General features: G+C 39.5%; 1 protein-coding gene and 1 non-coding gene across 4 annotated transcripts; both read left to right on the forward strand.

Moving 5' to 3' along the window:
- The first annotated feature begins 27 nt into the window (after positions 1–27).
- On the forward strand, positions 28–14,075 carry RABGGTB (Rab geranylgeranyltransferase subunit beta). 3 transcript variants are annotated; one of them, XR_011048633.1, is made up of 10 exons: positions 28–105; positions 594–701; positions 1,789–1,986; positions 4,434–4,539; positions 6,022–6,074; positions 6,194–6,304; positions 8,294–8,419; positions 8,968–9,117; positions 11,889–12,989; positions 13,446–14,075. XR_011048633.1 is itself a non-coding variant. In XM_068406253.1 (9 exons), the coding sequence occupies exons 1-9, from the start codon at positions 103–105 to the stop codon at positions 12,027–12,029; spliced, it is 996 nt and encodes a 331-aa protein (XP_068262354.1). In that variant the 5' UTR covers positions 28–102; the 3' UTR covers positions 12,030–14,075. The 3 variants fall into 3 exon arrangements, 2 of the variants coding, with proteins under 2 accessions (XP_068262354.1, XP_068262355.1); XM_068406253.1 differs by having other exon boundaries at positions 11,889–14,075; XM_068406254.1 differs by lacking the exon at positions 28–105 and adding an exon at positions 352–453 and having other exon boundaries at positions 11,889–14,075.
- LOC137666901 (small nucleolar RNA SNORD45) lies at positions 862–944 on the forward strand. The gene has a single exon (XR_011048717.1). It is a non-coding gene; the product is annotated as a small nucleolar RNA SNORD45 (small nucleolar RNA).
- Positions 14,076–15,177: the final 1,102 nt, after the last annotated feature.

The raw sequence follows: 15,177 nt of genomic DNA on the forward strand, positions 1-15,177 counted from the left end.
GACGCTGCCCGGCAGCCCGCGGGCAGTTACACCGCGGCCCTGCCGGGCGCCGGCCTTGCTCCGCCCCGCAGCGCCACGCTCCTTCCGGTACCGGCGGCGAACATGGTGGGTACGGCTCGCTGCGCTGGGGAAGGGCGGGCGGCGCGGGCCGTGGCTGGGGCGGCTCTAGCGGCGGAGCTGGCGGCGCTGGCCCCTGCGGCCCCAGCGCGGGCCGAGGAGCGCGGACCCGCAGCGCGGTGTCGCCCGCCCGCGCCGGGCCTGGCGGTGGCGGGGCGGCTCCGGGCGGCGGGGCCGGGCGCGGCCGGGCCTGTGCGCTGGGGCGCGGCGTCGGGCTCCTCCTGCCCGTTCCGCAGTTTATTTCTGGCGAACCGGCGGTTTTTCTCCGCGTTGCGGGAGAGTTTCGCAGCCGCTCCCCGGGAGGAGTTTGTCCAGGCCGAACCGTGAGGGTGTGCGGTAAGGAACGTGCGCCGTGCTCGGAGCGGGCGGGGGTGTCCGTGCCCGGCGGCCGCTGCCGAGGGTGCCCGCGCTGTGCCCGGGCCCTGGGAGCCCTCGGGCCGGCGGTACGGCTGACGCTCTGCTGGTGCTCGTTGCAGGGGACACCGCAGAAGGATGTTGTAATAAAACCCGACGCCCCGAGCACGTTGCTCTCGGAGAAACATGCGGACTATATAGCTTCGTATGGAACAAAGAACGATGATTACGTAGGTATCGGTTTGTTTCAGTACAGCCGTGGTTTTATTAACAGTAATAACAACCCTCATTTATTTGCTCAATTAAGGGTCAGATGCATGCTCACAAGCTAGTTGCTTCTTGCCCTGCAATCCAAGGTATAACAGAAAGATGTCTTCGTTAATTTCCCCGGGTCTGTGATGAGTTTTGGCATGTATTATCTGAGTATAAATCTGAAGATTATCGATTTAGCTCTAGAATTACTCTGAGACCTGAAAAATGAACTACTTGTTGCTGCTTCATCCGCTAGAATGCACAAGGAATGTAGCTGCATTTACACGTTGCTCTTTTGATGGGACAACATACTGAATCTCACCACAGCACTGCTTCATGCTCACAGAGTTTGATAAACTTTTTAACTAGCATCAGTTTTATAGTCATAGCTCATCAGATGTAGCCCACAACAACAGGATTCCAGTTCCAGCAGGTGGAAAATGTCAATAACTGCTTATGTCTGAAGAAAAGTTGGAGTTACCTTTACTGTCCCCAAAAGAACTCTGAGCACTATTGCTTATGATTGTGGTTCTTGTGCTTAAAAAGTCCTGCATGTAGAAAATAACGTTTATGGGTAGTGTAGGTGATGTAATTAATGTTAAGAGAATTCAGTATGAAATTTCACTTCTTAGTGCAGCTTCAGATTGTGGCAGTTTTGGCACCTGGAAGGAAGTTTAATTACATGTTAGACTTGTTACTTTTGAGACTAGTTGAGGTGGTAATTTGGGTAGTAGTTTGGATGCTAAGATAATAACTGATGATCTGAAGTGAATGGGTGCCGAACTACTTGTATGTGTTTAATTTGACATTGAGCTTGAGACTTTGAACTAGAAAATACGGGGGAGGAAGGGAATGTAGTATGTACATACACGTGCCTGTATGTATGCGTGTGTACATACACGCGTGATGTACAGAGCATTTGTGAGTGGCTGATACATAGTAAGTTGTTAATGGGATGGAAGATGGTTGACATATTAAAACTGTAAATGTTAACTAATGTATTTTCGTTGCTCTATATTGATGATGTGCTTATCTGATTAAGAACTAAAATAATGCACTACTTAGGAATACTGTATGTCGGAGTATTTGAGGATGAGTGGTGTTTACTGGGGGCTGACAGCAATGGATCTCATGGGGCAGCTGCACCGAATGAACAAAGAAGAAATTCTGGCATTCATCAAATCATGTCAACATGAATGTGGTGGAATAAGTGCCAGCACAGGTCACGATCCTCATCTTCTGTATACCCTCAGTGCTGTCCAGGTAAATGTAACGGGGTAATTTTTAGAAAAAAAAAATCTATAATTAATGATTTTGATCATTGCAGGTTTGCGAACCAGGTGCTGTTGGATGCCAATGGCAAAAACTATTTCAGTACCTTGTTAAAAAAAAAAATCTAATGAACAAAACTTTAGGGTTTAGCTGTATCACTTCCTAAAAAATTGTCGGATTTGGGAACGTTGTGCTTTTAACGATCACTTAACGGTGACTGCATTCTTGACAAATTTTGTAACAGTCGCCTTGAAATACTTCCTAGCTACAGGTTTTACTGGAGTGTTTTTGTAGATAATTCTAGATTTTATAAATACTTTTTAGTGTACATTGAGGTGAAATATATGTATGAGCAGAATAAGAGTAAAGTTTTAGATTTTATTTTTTAGTGTATATATTACTAGATATGATTGATATGTAACATTAATAAATAATCATGTAGTATTTATGTAAACTATACTTATGTAATATGTATAATTATGTGTAGTGTGTTTACACTTCAGTATTGTACAAAAGAAACACTCTAGTACTCAGTTCTTGTTGTGTTCCTGAAATCTGCTTTTTTTGTGTGTAACTTAAAAATGATTCCAGTCTGTTGAACATTTTATTTACTTATTTGGTGTGTATTCTTCCCCTGAGAAACAGTAATTCTCAGTCTGATTTTTTCACCGTAACTGTCTCCATTATAGATTTAATTTCTCACTTTCTTGTGTGTCTTTTTTGTTTGTTTTTGTTCTTCTCATGCAAACTGTGGTGGAAAAAAAATACCCAAAGGCTCAAACGCTTCTGAACAATTCCTTGATGGCTTGCATGATGTATCTCTAGTCCAATCTTACGGAAGAAATATTTAAATGGTGTTACATATAAATAAGATAGCATCCTGTGTTAGGAAGGAAGTGTGTTGGATTTAAGGTGTTGGATTTGTAGCCCTTAGGTAGGACAGAAGAATGCTGTTTTCCTGGGTCAGTGTTAGATAATTAGCAGGTATTATCTACTCTAAAGTTGATATTTGTGACCGCTTTAGCTCTAGAATTACTCAGTACTCTGAGAACCAGGAAACTTAACTTTCTTTAGGCTGTGACGTTTGAGCTTTTCCAGACTGTCCCGTCAAACTCCTTTTACTACTTCTAGTCCAGTGCGAGGAGAAGGGGGTGCAATTTGAGGTTGTTTACTTTTACATACTAGAGATGTTAATTCTTAAATAAATACTGGATGTTACTAGAAGATATTTTCTTGTTAACTGAATGCAGCTCTAGCTGTGCGAAGCTGAGAAGTGTTAGCAAGTGCTGGTGTAAAATGTCTGTGGTGAACTTAACCAGCATGTCTTGAGGAGTGTGCGTGGTTTTGTGAGCAAACACCGCTTAGTCCTGTTTGCACATACAGAACGTTTAAAGGGTCATGTCACATCTTCCTTTGATAACAATTAGTAGTAATTTGTTCAGATTTGCTTTTTAAGGAGCACGCTATGATTATATAATTCCTGTTGGGAGTTGTACGTTCTGTTTTGCATTTCCTTAAGACGTAAATTTTATCCAACAATTGAAAGATTCCAGCTAACGCCAGGTGTTCGTAGTTGTTGGTATTTTTCAGGGTCGGAACTGTAATATTGCTTAGTTTCAACTGTTCTTTCTATTATGCTATTTATAATAAATTCTTAATTACTCTCTCTAGAGATTATGCAAATTATGAGTAAAAACACGAAGCTCAGAAACAGCAGTGTTTTCACACGACATTGTGTCGTATGGGTTTACTGGTTCAAATCAGTGCTAGCTCAGAAAACTTTGTATTCCCTACTATGTCCTTTATTTTTCTTCCAGAATATATTGGCTGTACAGTTTGTGTTTAATCATATTATTCATGCTTTTTCTTAAATTATTGCAGTTTGGTTCTACTCATTATATTTAAAAACTGAATGTAAATAAAAATCTTATGATTTGAAACTGATCATTGCTGACAGGCTTGGACTGTAAGTGGTATCAGTAACTAGCTGCTTAACTTAGACTTGCACATATCCGAGTAGCAGCAGTGCACAAACTCAAATTTGTAGGTCATTATCGTATTACAAAAGTAACCGTAATCAAATCTCTGTTCTACATAATGCTAACATAAAAACAAATAAACCTGATTGTGCTTTTGAAAGGAGAGCTGGCAGTTGGAAAGTAACAAAGCGTGAAAGAGTTCAGCTTAAATTGCCTGTATTTTCCTGTGAGAATTTCTTGAAGTTTTTAGACAGAGATAGAGGAACTGCAGTGAATGAAATTTTATTTTACAGAATCAACAATTTTACACAGAATCAGTAATTTTAATAAACCTTACCGGATAGTATTCACAGTCAATTAAATAGTCTTTTATAAAACCAAGATTTTTTTTAAAAAAAGAAAAAAGTTTTAAACTTTTTGCCTCTCTCTGATTGCTACTGTGTCTTTTTTTTTTTCCAGATTCTTATCTTATATGATAGTCTCCATGTTGTTGATGTAAATAAAATTGTTGAATATATACAGAACTTGCAAAACGAAGATGGATCATTTGCTGGAGACAAATGGGGTAATTTTTAGATCTTTAACATTTAGTAACTAGGGTGAGGGGTGTAAGTCTGTGAACTGAAGTTTCCTTGGATGGTCTTTTTGCTTATGTATTGTATGTGAACACTTTTATTTTCTGAGTTATGAAAAAAGAGGTTTTGTGAAGGACAGAGTTGTGGTTCATTCCTTTCATAAATATTCTAAACTTCAGTTCCACTCTTTTATTAAAAATAAATTGTCCAGCTCTTAAAGAAGAAAACTTCTAGGCATTTGTGACTTGACAGTACATTGACAGACTAGGTGTGCTGTTCCATAGAAATGTTTTATGATTGCTATTTAATGGCAGTCGGTTATGATCTTTATCTGTGTCGGCTGTGAAAGGATCTTTCATTATATGGGAGTGAGAAAAACTGGTTCTGTACTCACGAACTTCTGTTAATACTGATTTTGTTTCTGCACGTAAATTCTTTATGAATAAAGATAGGATTTTTAAGCTGTAGCATAAATGTTTAGTCACTCTAAAAATACGTATCCCCTTGGAGCGCTTAAATTTTAATAAAATCTGTTGCACATCACTCGTTATTGTCCTGGTAAAATTCAGGAATCGAGATCATGGCAGTACATGTATGCTACTGTAAAGGTGACTTGTGCTGTGTGTTAAAACGGTTCATGGTTGGCTGCGTCCTTTTTGTTAAAGTATTGAAACAGACGTACTGAAGGGACAGGGGGTTTACGTTATTTCTGAGGCAGGTGTGGCGTGGCGGGGGGAGTGTGATACCTGGGGCAGTACAGAACATCCCGTGTTTGGTTCACATGTTCAGCTTGTGGGTTTCGTAAGAAGAAAAGTCTTGCATCAGTTTGGCCAAAAACATGAATGTTTGTGGCTGGGTTCAATTTTAAATTTTGACTTCAAGTATTAGTTGCTCGGAGGTTGTGCTAGGAGAGTTACATTGGTATGGGCTTGCTGAGCACTCATTCTGCGATGGGTGTAGCGTTCTTGGTTTAGCTTCCAGGTACAAGCATGCAAAAGAAAGCTCGAAACTTTCATCAGTCTTCCTCTAAAAACAGAAGTGGCTTCTCCTTCTGCCCGGATGTGAGGCAGATCGAGAGCTGTGTCCGAGCGTTTTCGAGTCCGCTGCTCTGCGGTTATCTAGCAGAGCACTACAGATGAACTCTAAAATTACATAGTTATTTGTAAATTAACACTAGTTGAATTGATTTGTATATGTATCTGACTATACACCAGCTCAAAATGAGTTGCTTTTATGTGCAATAAACATACAGATCACTTGAGCTGTAATGTACAATTTCTAAATTACTGAGGAAATAATTCATGGGCTGGAAGAGGAAACAGTACAGGGGCAGGTTTTGGCTGATTTTTGTTGTTCAGTGTAAAACCTCGTATTTTAACATTTTGTTCCGTATTTTCAGTGGTGACTTAAATGTATTTTTGTTGTTGTTAATAAAAATACTCTTATTTTGTTCCCTACCCTCCACATTCTAGGAGAAATAGATACAAGGTTCTCCTTCTGTGCTGCAGCAACTCTTGCACTTCTGGTGAGTCCTAAACCATTACTTGCACAAGTACAGAATCTTCTCTGTGTTACTGCTGAAGTTTCTGTAGTTAATGAGCTTGGTAGGATATAAAGTGCATTAGTTGCTTTTCTGACTTGCAGGGAAGGCTGGATGCTATTGATGTGGGGAAAGCAGTAGAATTCGTTTTGTCCTGTATGAACTTAGATGGAGGATTTGGTTGTAGACCAGGTTCCGAATCACATGCAGGACAGGTGAGTTTTTCTTTATATGAAAATGTTTTAAATTAGCAAGCATCACATACTGCCTGTAAATGTTTCCTTACAACGTCTGTCGGTGATGTCAGTTGATGTACCTTCCCTCGTTTCCCAAATGCCTGGTTCTAGTACCTTAGTTAAAATAAGTGAACAAATAGGTAGATAAATCTGAGAAGAGTAGGGACTTGGGAGGTTATAGTCTGGGCAAAAAAAAAAGGATCATAAGGGAACAACTTTTAGGAGTGTATTTCAGTCTTCACAGAGTGATGTTGCAATAGTTAGCATGAGGATTTTTAGAGAATTTGAAATTAGTATTAATGGAGATCTTGAACAAGATCTATCACTGTGTCTGCCACAAATCATAATGAAACATGAAGGTCAATTGTATAATATGTTTGATATTTATCAGCTGATGAACTCAAATAAAAATGAGATGTGATTTTTCAAGGGGTGGCTTGCTTAATTTTTTGATGAAAGTCAGTTTTAAGATGAGATTCCTAACTCAGGCATGGGAACATTTGTCATGTTTTGTTGTAGGCACTAGAGAGTGTTTTGCCGGTGACAGTGAATTCTGAAAAATGCTAAGTAAATGTAGTTGAGAAGAGAATGCGGTAGTGTAATTGGAATAAACTAAGGGATTTCTCAATGAGAATCTCAATGGCTTCTTCCAGCAGAAAATTTACATAAAAAGTGGCTTTCCTATTTTTAATTTTTCATGGAAGGGATTATTGCAGTTAACCTGAATTTATGAATAGAAATAAACTTTTAACAAAATATTTTAATGCTGTTGCAATCACCTGTTTATTTTGCACAATTATGGTGAGCAATGCCGTAGCCAAGATTCACCTCAGCACATGAAAACACTATAGGTATTTTGTTGAGAAAGAGTGTTGAGTGTTTTCTCCCCCACCCTTCTTTTTTTTAAATCAGGGGAAAAAAGTTTAAACCTGGTATGTGTACCTTATCTTACAAGTTTTATCTACAGTACCATTGCCCATATGGTCTGAATGGCTGGACCATGTTTTAGTTTTCAGGGAAGTCAGATGAAGTACCTGAACCCACTCTGCTTGCAGCTGGCGTTTCCTGGGAGGATTGGACCTGTTGTGCCTATTTACGTACTCCTTATAATGCTGTCAAGGGCAACTCCTTCGCCTGCACAGTAGCTCAAAAGTTTTCTGGGAATATCACATTTATTTTGCAGTATTCTTGGATAGGCACATCCCTGTTGATGTGTGCTTTTGTTGGTTTTTTATTGTCTTTTTGGGGGTGTGTTTTATGAGGAAAAGGCAATTATGATCAGGCCTTAGGCTGATATTGTAGTTTCATGCAGTCTGTGCTTGGCTTCTTAGTGACCCCATGAAATGTGACCGGAGTATGCTGTTGCACAGGAGATGTTATGTCCCAGGAAAAAATAAACAGGGATTAATCAGTGCGCATATATTACACGGCACACTGAAAGCACGCCTGACATGACTAGATGTATGTGGGATTGCCAGGACAGTGATCAGGGTTAACCTGTTTCTGCTAGAGAATTCATTTGGTGTTTAGTTTGCTCTCCACAAGCCTTAGGGTAAGAGGCACATACAGGAACAAACCATAGGCTGGATGCAAAATTTTCATAAAGGCCATATCCAGGCTGCAGAAATCAGGCTGAGTACTCTGACATGAGAGTCTGTGTTTTTAACATAGAACTGCATGGCTCCGCCTGATCTTTTCCCAAACCTTGCATTAGTGTCTTATATTACTAAAAATCTTACTGTTCTATAATTACATTGTGTACTTGGTACTTTTATACAAAATAAGTGTAACAGTAACATACTTTTCTAATGGAGAAGTAAAACTCATTTGAAAGTGCAAATTGAAATGTGTGCTTATTTTGTATTGTGTTTCCATGACCGTATTCCTGCTTTGAGATCTTCCTGCATTTACTCTGCTAAACTATACTTAAATTTTTTGTGTATTTAAAAACTATGTCTGTAATTTTAGATCTATTGTTGCACAGGATTTCTGGCTATAACAGACCAGTTGCATCAAATAAATGTTGACTTGCTGGGTTGGTGGCTTTGTGAACGTCAGTTACCTTCTGGAGGTCTCAACGGACGACCAGAGAAGGTATTAGGTGGCTTCTTTTGTTTGTTCAAACCTCAATAGAGATTATATTTTCTAAAGCCGAAGTATGTGTGGAAAATGTCATGACTTCTATGAAATATTTAGTAAACTTTTCAAAGAAGTCAGGCCTTCATTTTGATTCTTCAATTTGTCACTGACACTTGTCATGCCATCCTTAGCTGTGCTTAGGTTGAGCCCTCAGTTTAGGAAGGTACACGTATCGAAGTGTGTCTGGCTGACCACTTGGACCAGTATCCTGTTAAATCGGGGCTTGAATATTTTCTGACGTTGGGAATGGTCTCTTCTGTAGGATTTGTACAACAAATTACTGTTTCACTGGATGTAAATCCTGGGTGTAATAGTGTTCCACATCACAGTATGAAATTGTGTAACCTAGAATAATCTCCTCTGGCAAATAGATAACTGACCAACATGTTTAAAAAAAAAAAAAAAAGAAACTAGTTGATATGAGGTTCTTTGTACTTAACTCCTGAAAAAGGCACTGTGGTTCAAAACAAAATCAAATAATAATCTGCTTTTCTGCTTGCCAGTTACCTGATGTGTGTTATTCGTGGTGGGTGCTAGCATCTTTGAAGATGATTGGGAGGTTACATTGGATTGACAGAGAGAAACTGCGCTGCTTTATTTTGGCTTGCCAGGATGAGGAGACTGGAGGATTTGCTGACAGACCAGGAGATATGGTAAATAATCCTTTACTAAATAAAATATACTTAATTGAAAATTTCAACTGAAAAAGGGAGTTTTCTTGTTTGAGTGTGACTCAACTCATCATCCAGGTGTAAGCGTTTTGCAGAGCCTGCAGGTTACTTTGAAGGAAAGAATAGGGTAGAGTAGCTCTTGAAGGCTTATGTGGGGAGCATGTATTTCATATTGCACTTGCACTGTAGTATCCCCCACTGAAGTCAGCTGCCATTCCTTACACGTTCTGGTTTGGTTCCCGTAACACATACCACACAAATCGTTTCTCACAAGACCACTTGGAAGATCTCTGTAAAAATACTGTGTTTGGTGGTGGGCTTTTTGGGATGTGTGGGTTTTGTGGGAGTTTGTTTTGTTTAGTAAAATGATATGCAAGCTAGAGTCCAGCGCAGGGTAAGTAGTCTTCAACTCTCTTGGTGGTTTTGCCTGATCTAAATGAGGCGTAGGTTTTTGTTAAGAATCCTAATATGCTAACTTTTGTTCTGTGCCAACCCAGCCACTGAATAAATCCTCTCCCTGGCACTTGTATAGATGAGGGAGGAAGAAGCTTTTGTGGTAACATTATGAAGAGGCTGGTGGTATGGATTTTCTGCTTGGTTGAGAGAGTAATTATTGTTTAGCTGGTCTGTTCTCTCTGGTTTCAAGCAGCAATAATTGAGACTGTCCAGGTAAAATGCCAAATAAAGTTCATATCTTTCCAGGGTGCCGGGCAGATAAAAGTATTATGAGACCTCAGTGCAATTCCTATATAACACTTGGATGCTTATTTGTCAATGGTCAGAGGGAAGTCTTAGCTGTTTTTATTGCAGCTGACCATATCTTCTCCCTTCTCCACAAATGCATTAAAATCTGAAGCAGCTTTCTGTTTCTTTGCAAGCTGATACATTATTCCCATGTGGCGGAGGGGGAGAAATCTCTTTAATCTGGTCTGTCATTTGGGAAGTGTTTTGGTGTTCTTAAAATGGGGTTTGTATTTCTAGGGAGTTCACAGAAAGACTTTTCCCCTTTTCAGAATTCTCCAAGAAAAGCCTAACGCTTAGTCTTAATGCTTTTCTGGCTTCAAGGTGAAACTTGAGCTATTGAACTATTTTTTTTCTTGCTAGAAGAGCAACTTTGCAGAGCCTTTCTGCTGTATCTAATGCAGACACCTTTGGGAGAGTTTTGCATATTATATTAGTGGTCATTTCATATTATTTTTACCTGTCATCCATTGTTGAAGTGGGCACTGCCATAGAAATGTTGACGCCTACAGGTCAAAAGCAAAAGCTTTGTTCCTGCAGAAACTAGTTCCTAACAGACCCTATTGTTTTTTGGGGGGTTTTTGTTTGTTTGGTTTGGTTTTCTTGGTGTTTTTTTGTGGTTTTGGGGGGGTGGTTTGTTTTTTTTTTTAATTAGTTCTAGGTTCTAGTATTTTGATTTGACGACGTGATTGTATTTCAGGTTTTGAACCGCTTGACAATAAGACACCTCTGTCATCTTTTTTTAAGTTCCAAGCAGATAGTTCTCAATATCTTAACTTAGTAGCTGTGCTTATTAGCTTAGTTGTAATTCAGCAGTTTTTTCCTTTTTTATTTGCTTCAAAGAAAATTGCAGAAAGGAGCAGACAACATAGCAGTAGATACATCTTCTAGGAATCTGGGTTTCCCTGAACATACTGTTCATCAAGAGGTTGAATCTGTAACTTCATTCACACATCTCCCATGGGAGACCGTCTCCCCATCCATCTGTACAAGAAAATTATGTCTTGCCATTCCTAAAGTTTATTATTAATATTTTGCTATGCACTTACTTACTTTACCCCTCCTCTGATGGCCACATACTCATTCTGGGAAGGAGCAAGTAAACATATGTCTGAGCTTTGACCACACCTGTACTGTGGTTGCCAGACCATTGAGGAGCAAGACTTGCTCTGCTATTTGAACCTTCTAGGCTGTGATCAGTGGTTGGAGGTCCTGTATATGGCTATAACGTGGTAATTCAGCTTAGTTTACTGCAGTGTAGGACCTTTGCGGTAAGATACAGAAGTTCCACTAATGCAGACAGGGTGTACGCTGCACCAGGCAGCACAGGTACTTTTGGGTAAGATTTTGTAGAATGGCTAATTAACTCCACTGACAGGATGCTTATGTCATGAGACTTCATAGCTTATTGCAGTTATGTGGTGACACATGCTTTTAGGGAAGGTTCGTACAGTGAAGGAATACTTGGATACCAAATAACTGCTCCTGTCTCTTCTGGGTTTTTTCTTCCTTGTATTTTTTCCTTTCGGTTTTCTAGCATAGTAGGTTGCTGCTCCCCTCTCAAGATTTTACAGCACAGCTCTGCATTCAGAGACCATTAAAGAGCATTATAATGTTGCTGAAGAGCAAATGGGGAATTTATGGAAGTGGTACTTGTAGATGATCAAACTTACTTTTAAAATTTCTATTATCTTTGCTTCTGCTACCCTATGATGTTGCATGCTAATGGAGACACCTGAGTGCTTCCTGCCAGATTCAGAGTTGAAAATCGTCTTAGCAGCAGACAATCAACAAGCATCTCTGAGTAAATCATAGTATTGTAAATATATGCTGTGGAAATTGTCTTGCCTGTCAACACCTGTCAGCACAAATGAAAGCTTGTTCAGTTGCATTGTCTTCTCCAGCCATGGAGATTTGCAATTCTCTTGCTAGCAAAACAAAAGCTTAATTCTGTACAAATGAAAAGCTGGTTCACTTCCAGAAAGGGACACAAACTTTCTTTCTCCTCCCAGGTGGATCCATTTCACACCTTATTTGGAATTGCTGGACTATCTTTATTAGGAGAAGAACAAATTAAGGCCGTCAATCCTGTCTTTTGTATGCCAGAAGATGTCCTTCGAAGAATAAATGTACAGCCTGAGCTTGTGAGCTAAGCCTCGTAGAGAAAAAAGGTTGATGTGCCCAGTTGCTTTGGTTCTACTGATTTAAGTCATCTCATCTCTGAAACTGTCAGCGTATCCTTCTTTGAGATGTGTTTACATTACAAAAGTAAAGCAATAGCTTTACTGTGGGCTTTGTCACTTTGTAAACTGTATCGGAACAGGCTGATTCTAATGATCGGAGTGTAACGTGTTCTTTGGCTGTATATGAGAGATGTGGAAATGTTTCTAATCTATATCTAAATATATGGGCCTTTGCTTTTTTTTTAATATTCAAGTCAAAGCAATAGTGCGAATGCTTAGTTTTTGTATTCCTGTGATGTCAACCGTGCTAGCATCTGTCTTTACACAAGCATATTTTGATGGTGGATCACACAAAGCACTTTAAAAGAATACAGAAAAAAAACCTTCAAACAAACCCCTACTTAAGCCATGCAGTTAATGCCACAGACTTGTGTATTTAATTCTGTTCATGTTTGCCATTGCTTTTATATACTGAGAAACAAGCTTTTTTTTTCTCATAGTAATTGATACCAGTGAAAATGAAAATTATGATTCCATTAAGTATATAAATGTCTTCATTTACTGATGAGTCCCTTAGACAAAATTCTGCTGATATCTGAGATAGAGCATACCTTGAGTATGTATAGTGAAACTTGCTAACGTTAAGCATTCTAGAGAAGGTCTCTATAGGACAGTGACTTGTAACTGAATATAGAGTTGATCCTAAATTTGTTGCTGGGTTGAAATCCTGCTTTTGTAGCTTTTAGGACAATAATTGCCAACACTTGATTATGGTGTAACTGAGAATAAAACTAGCTGTGAAAAATATTTGTTCTCTGAAGGATGAAGTCCTCTTTGTCTTCCCAGAAGCCCTAAAGTTGCCTCTTAATTTACATTCCACACACCTTGGCTGACACTGAATGATATTCCAGTTGAAATACACAGTAAAAGGTAATTGTGAAGGGGAGGAAGTCTTTGATAATCTCTGTACTTAGCTTAAGGAATGTCTGAAGTTGTTTCAACCTCACTTCTAAAGCCAGCTGGTTAGTTTTATCTTATTCGTGTTAGTAGAGAGTAAGCTAGAAGTGGACAAAGTAACTTTTTGGTAGACCTTTACTTTTAGAGAATTGCAAAGAGAGAATGTGTATTTGAATGCTCAAATATTTCTAATGAATTTTTTAAGCCTTCTCTACAGGCTTTTAGATAAAGTAAAAACCCTACTCTTTTTAGCTGTCCAGTTGCCTGATGAATTCTTTGGTCAAAGCCTGGAATTAATTTCTTTTTCAAGGTTTGGAAAAAAGTTGCAGTAGGCTTTGTGTTGAGTGCGAGGGAATGAGAGCCCTGATCAGGTTTTATCTAACTGTAAAGTTTAACAGAAAATTTTAAAATAAATTTTTCTCATTCCAGGTTACCTTTGCAAGTGCCACTTGTTTTCATCTGAGGAAACACTCTTCAGTACGTAGGAGTTTGCCATTTTTTCCATGTTGTGTAGACAAAATAGAATCCTCTTCAGAATTTTTAGTCTAGTATAGACTGAGACACCCTGGGAATTAATATGTGGGTGATACTGCATGACAGTGTAAAACATTTCACTGTAGGTTGAAATCCTATTAATATTTTTCTGTGTTTTTCTGTGAGGAAGCTGTGATTTGTAAAGAGTTTATAAGATTATAGGTTAAAAAAGGTGAGTATGTGCACAAACGAAAATCTTGTTAAGAATATTCTTCCATTCTTTACATTCTTTACATCATTTTTTTAAATACTGCATTAGTAGAAAGAGAGTTATCACAATTTTTCTTACACAAACAAAATAGCATTTTCTGTTAAATATACCATGAAAAAAATTAGTTGCCCAGTGTGTCTATGTTAAGACTTATGTCATTTTGGTGCAGAATACATTGTTACCATCTACCTCTGTTTTGTTAAAAGTACTGATAAGATTTCTTCTGAGCTTATGTAGTTAGAAACTTTGAAGTAATTAATCTACTGTTCTTAGTCTTCAGTTACAGGTCCTTTATTAAAGGCTTTCAGAAATTTGTACTTTCGTAACTTTTTTTCCCCATGGCAATCTTTATACAGAAAGATCCTGACATTAACTTGGTACTCTATCTTAAATACTGCAGTGTAGCCAGCATTCCCAGCAATAAATTTTGCAGGATGCTGTATGAGAATTTCCAAAAGAATAATGAATAATTCAGGTACATAAAATTGTGTGTCTGTAGATATGTTTATTAAAACAAAATGGAGCTGTTGGAGTGAGTCCAGAGGAGGGCCACAAAGATGATCAGAGGGCTGGAGCACCTCTCCTATGAAGAGAGGCTGAGAGTTGGGGCTCTTCAGCCTGGAGAAGAGAAGGCTCTGGGAAGACCTCATAGCAGCCTTCCAGTATCTGAAGGGGGCCTACAGGAAAGCGGGAGAGGGGCTTTTTACAAGGACAAGTAGTGACAGGATGAGGGGGAATGGTTTTAAACTGAAAGAGGGTAGATTTAGGTTAGATATTAGGAAGAAATTCTTTCCTGTGAGGGTGGTGAGACCCTGGCCCAGGTTGCCCAGAGAAGCTGTGGCTGCCCCCTCCCTGGCAGGGTTCAAGGCCAGGTTGGATGGGGCTTGGAGCAACCTGGTCTAGTGGAAGGTGTCCCTGCCCATGGCAGGGGGTTGGAACTGGATGGTCTTTAAGGTCCCTTCCAACCCAAACCAGTCTCTGATTCTATGAAAACCTCTGTGTGTGTGGAGGGGGAATCAACAGCCATTATATTACCTTCTAAAAACATGGTCAAGTCCAGAGGTATGTTCTTTATTCCAAAGATGCTTCCTTTCCGTTTTGTTGAGACAGCTTCATTAGGCGAATTCAGCCTTACTATTTGTTCCCACAAGGAAGGAAGGTGGAAGATGGACATTCCTTTTGTTTCTGCTTCTCTTGCCATGCACTTGGATTTCTGTCAGAGAAGAGGAGAAGGTCTGACACCAGCTCCAGAGTGTGAATGCATGTGGAAAGTTCAGCATAGGACTTGAAATTCAGGGCAGCGGCAGTAACGGCCATTGGCACCTGCTGTCTTCTGTCTCTCGCTCTGCAGGGAAACAGCAGTTTCTGATGCTCAGATTTTAAAAGCTGCCTGGCTGATGCTGCCCAGTGCTGCTC

This window comes from Nyctibius grandis, chromosome 8 (genome assembly GCF_013368605.1).
Source record: "Nyctibius grandis isolate bNycGra1 chromosome 8, bNycGra1.pri, whole genome shotgun sequence".
NCBI lineage: Eukaryota > Metazoa > Chordata > Aves > Nyctibiiformes > Nyctibiidae > Nyctibius > Nyctibius grandis.

Coding starts and splice junctions, on each gene's coding strand:
- RABGGTB (XM_068406253.1), top strand. Junction 1,987..4,433: donor ATACCCTCAGTGCTGTCCAG/GTAAATGTAACG, acceptor TTTTTTTTCCAG/ATTCTTATCTTATATGATAG. Junction 4,540..6,021: donor ATTTGCTGGAGACAAATGGG/GTAATTTTTAGA, acceptor TCCACATTCTAG/GAGAAATAGATACAAGGTTC.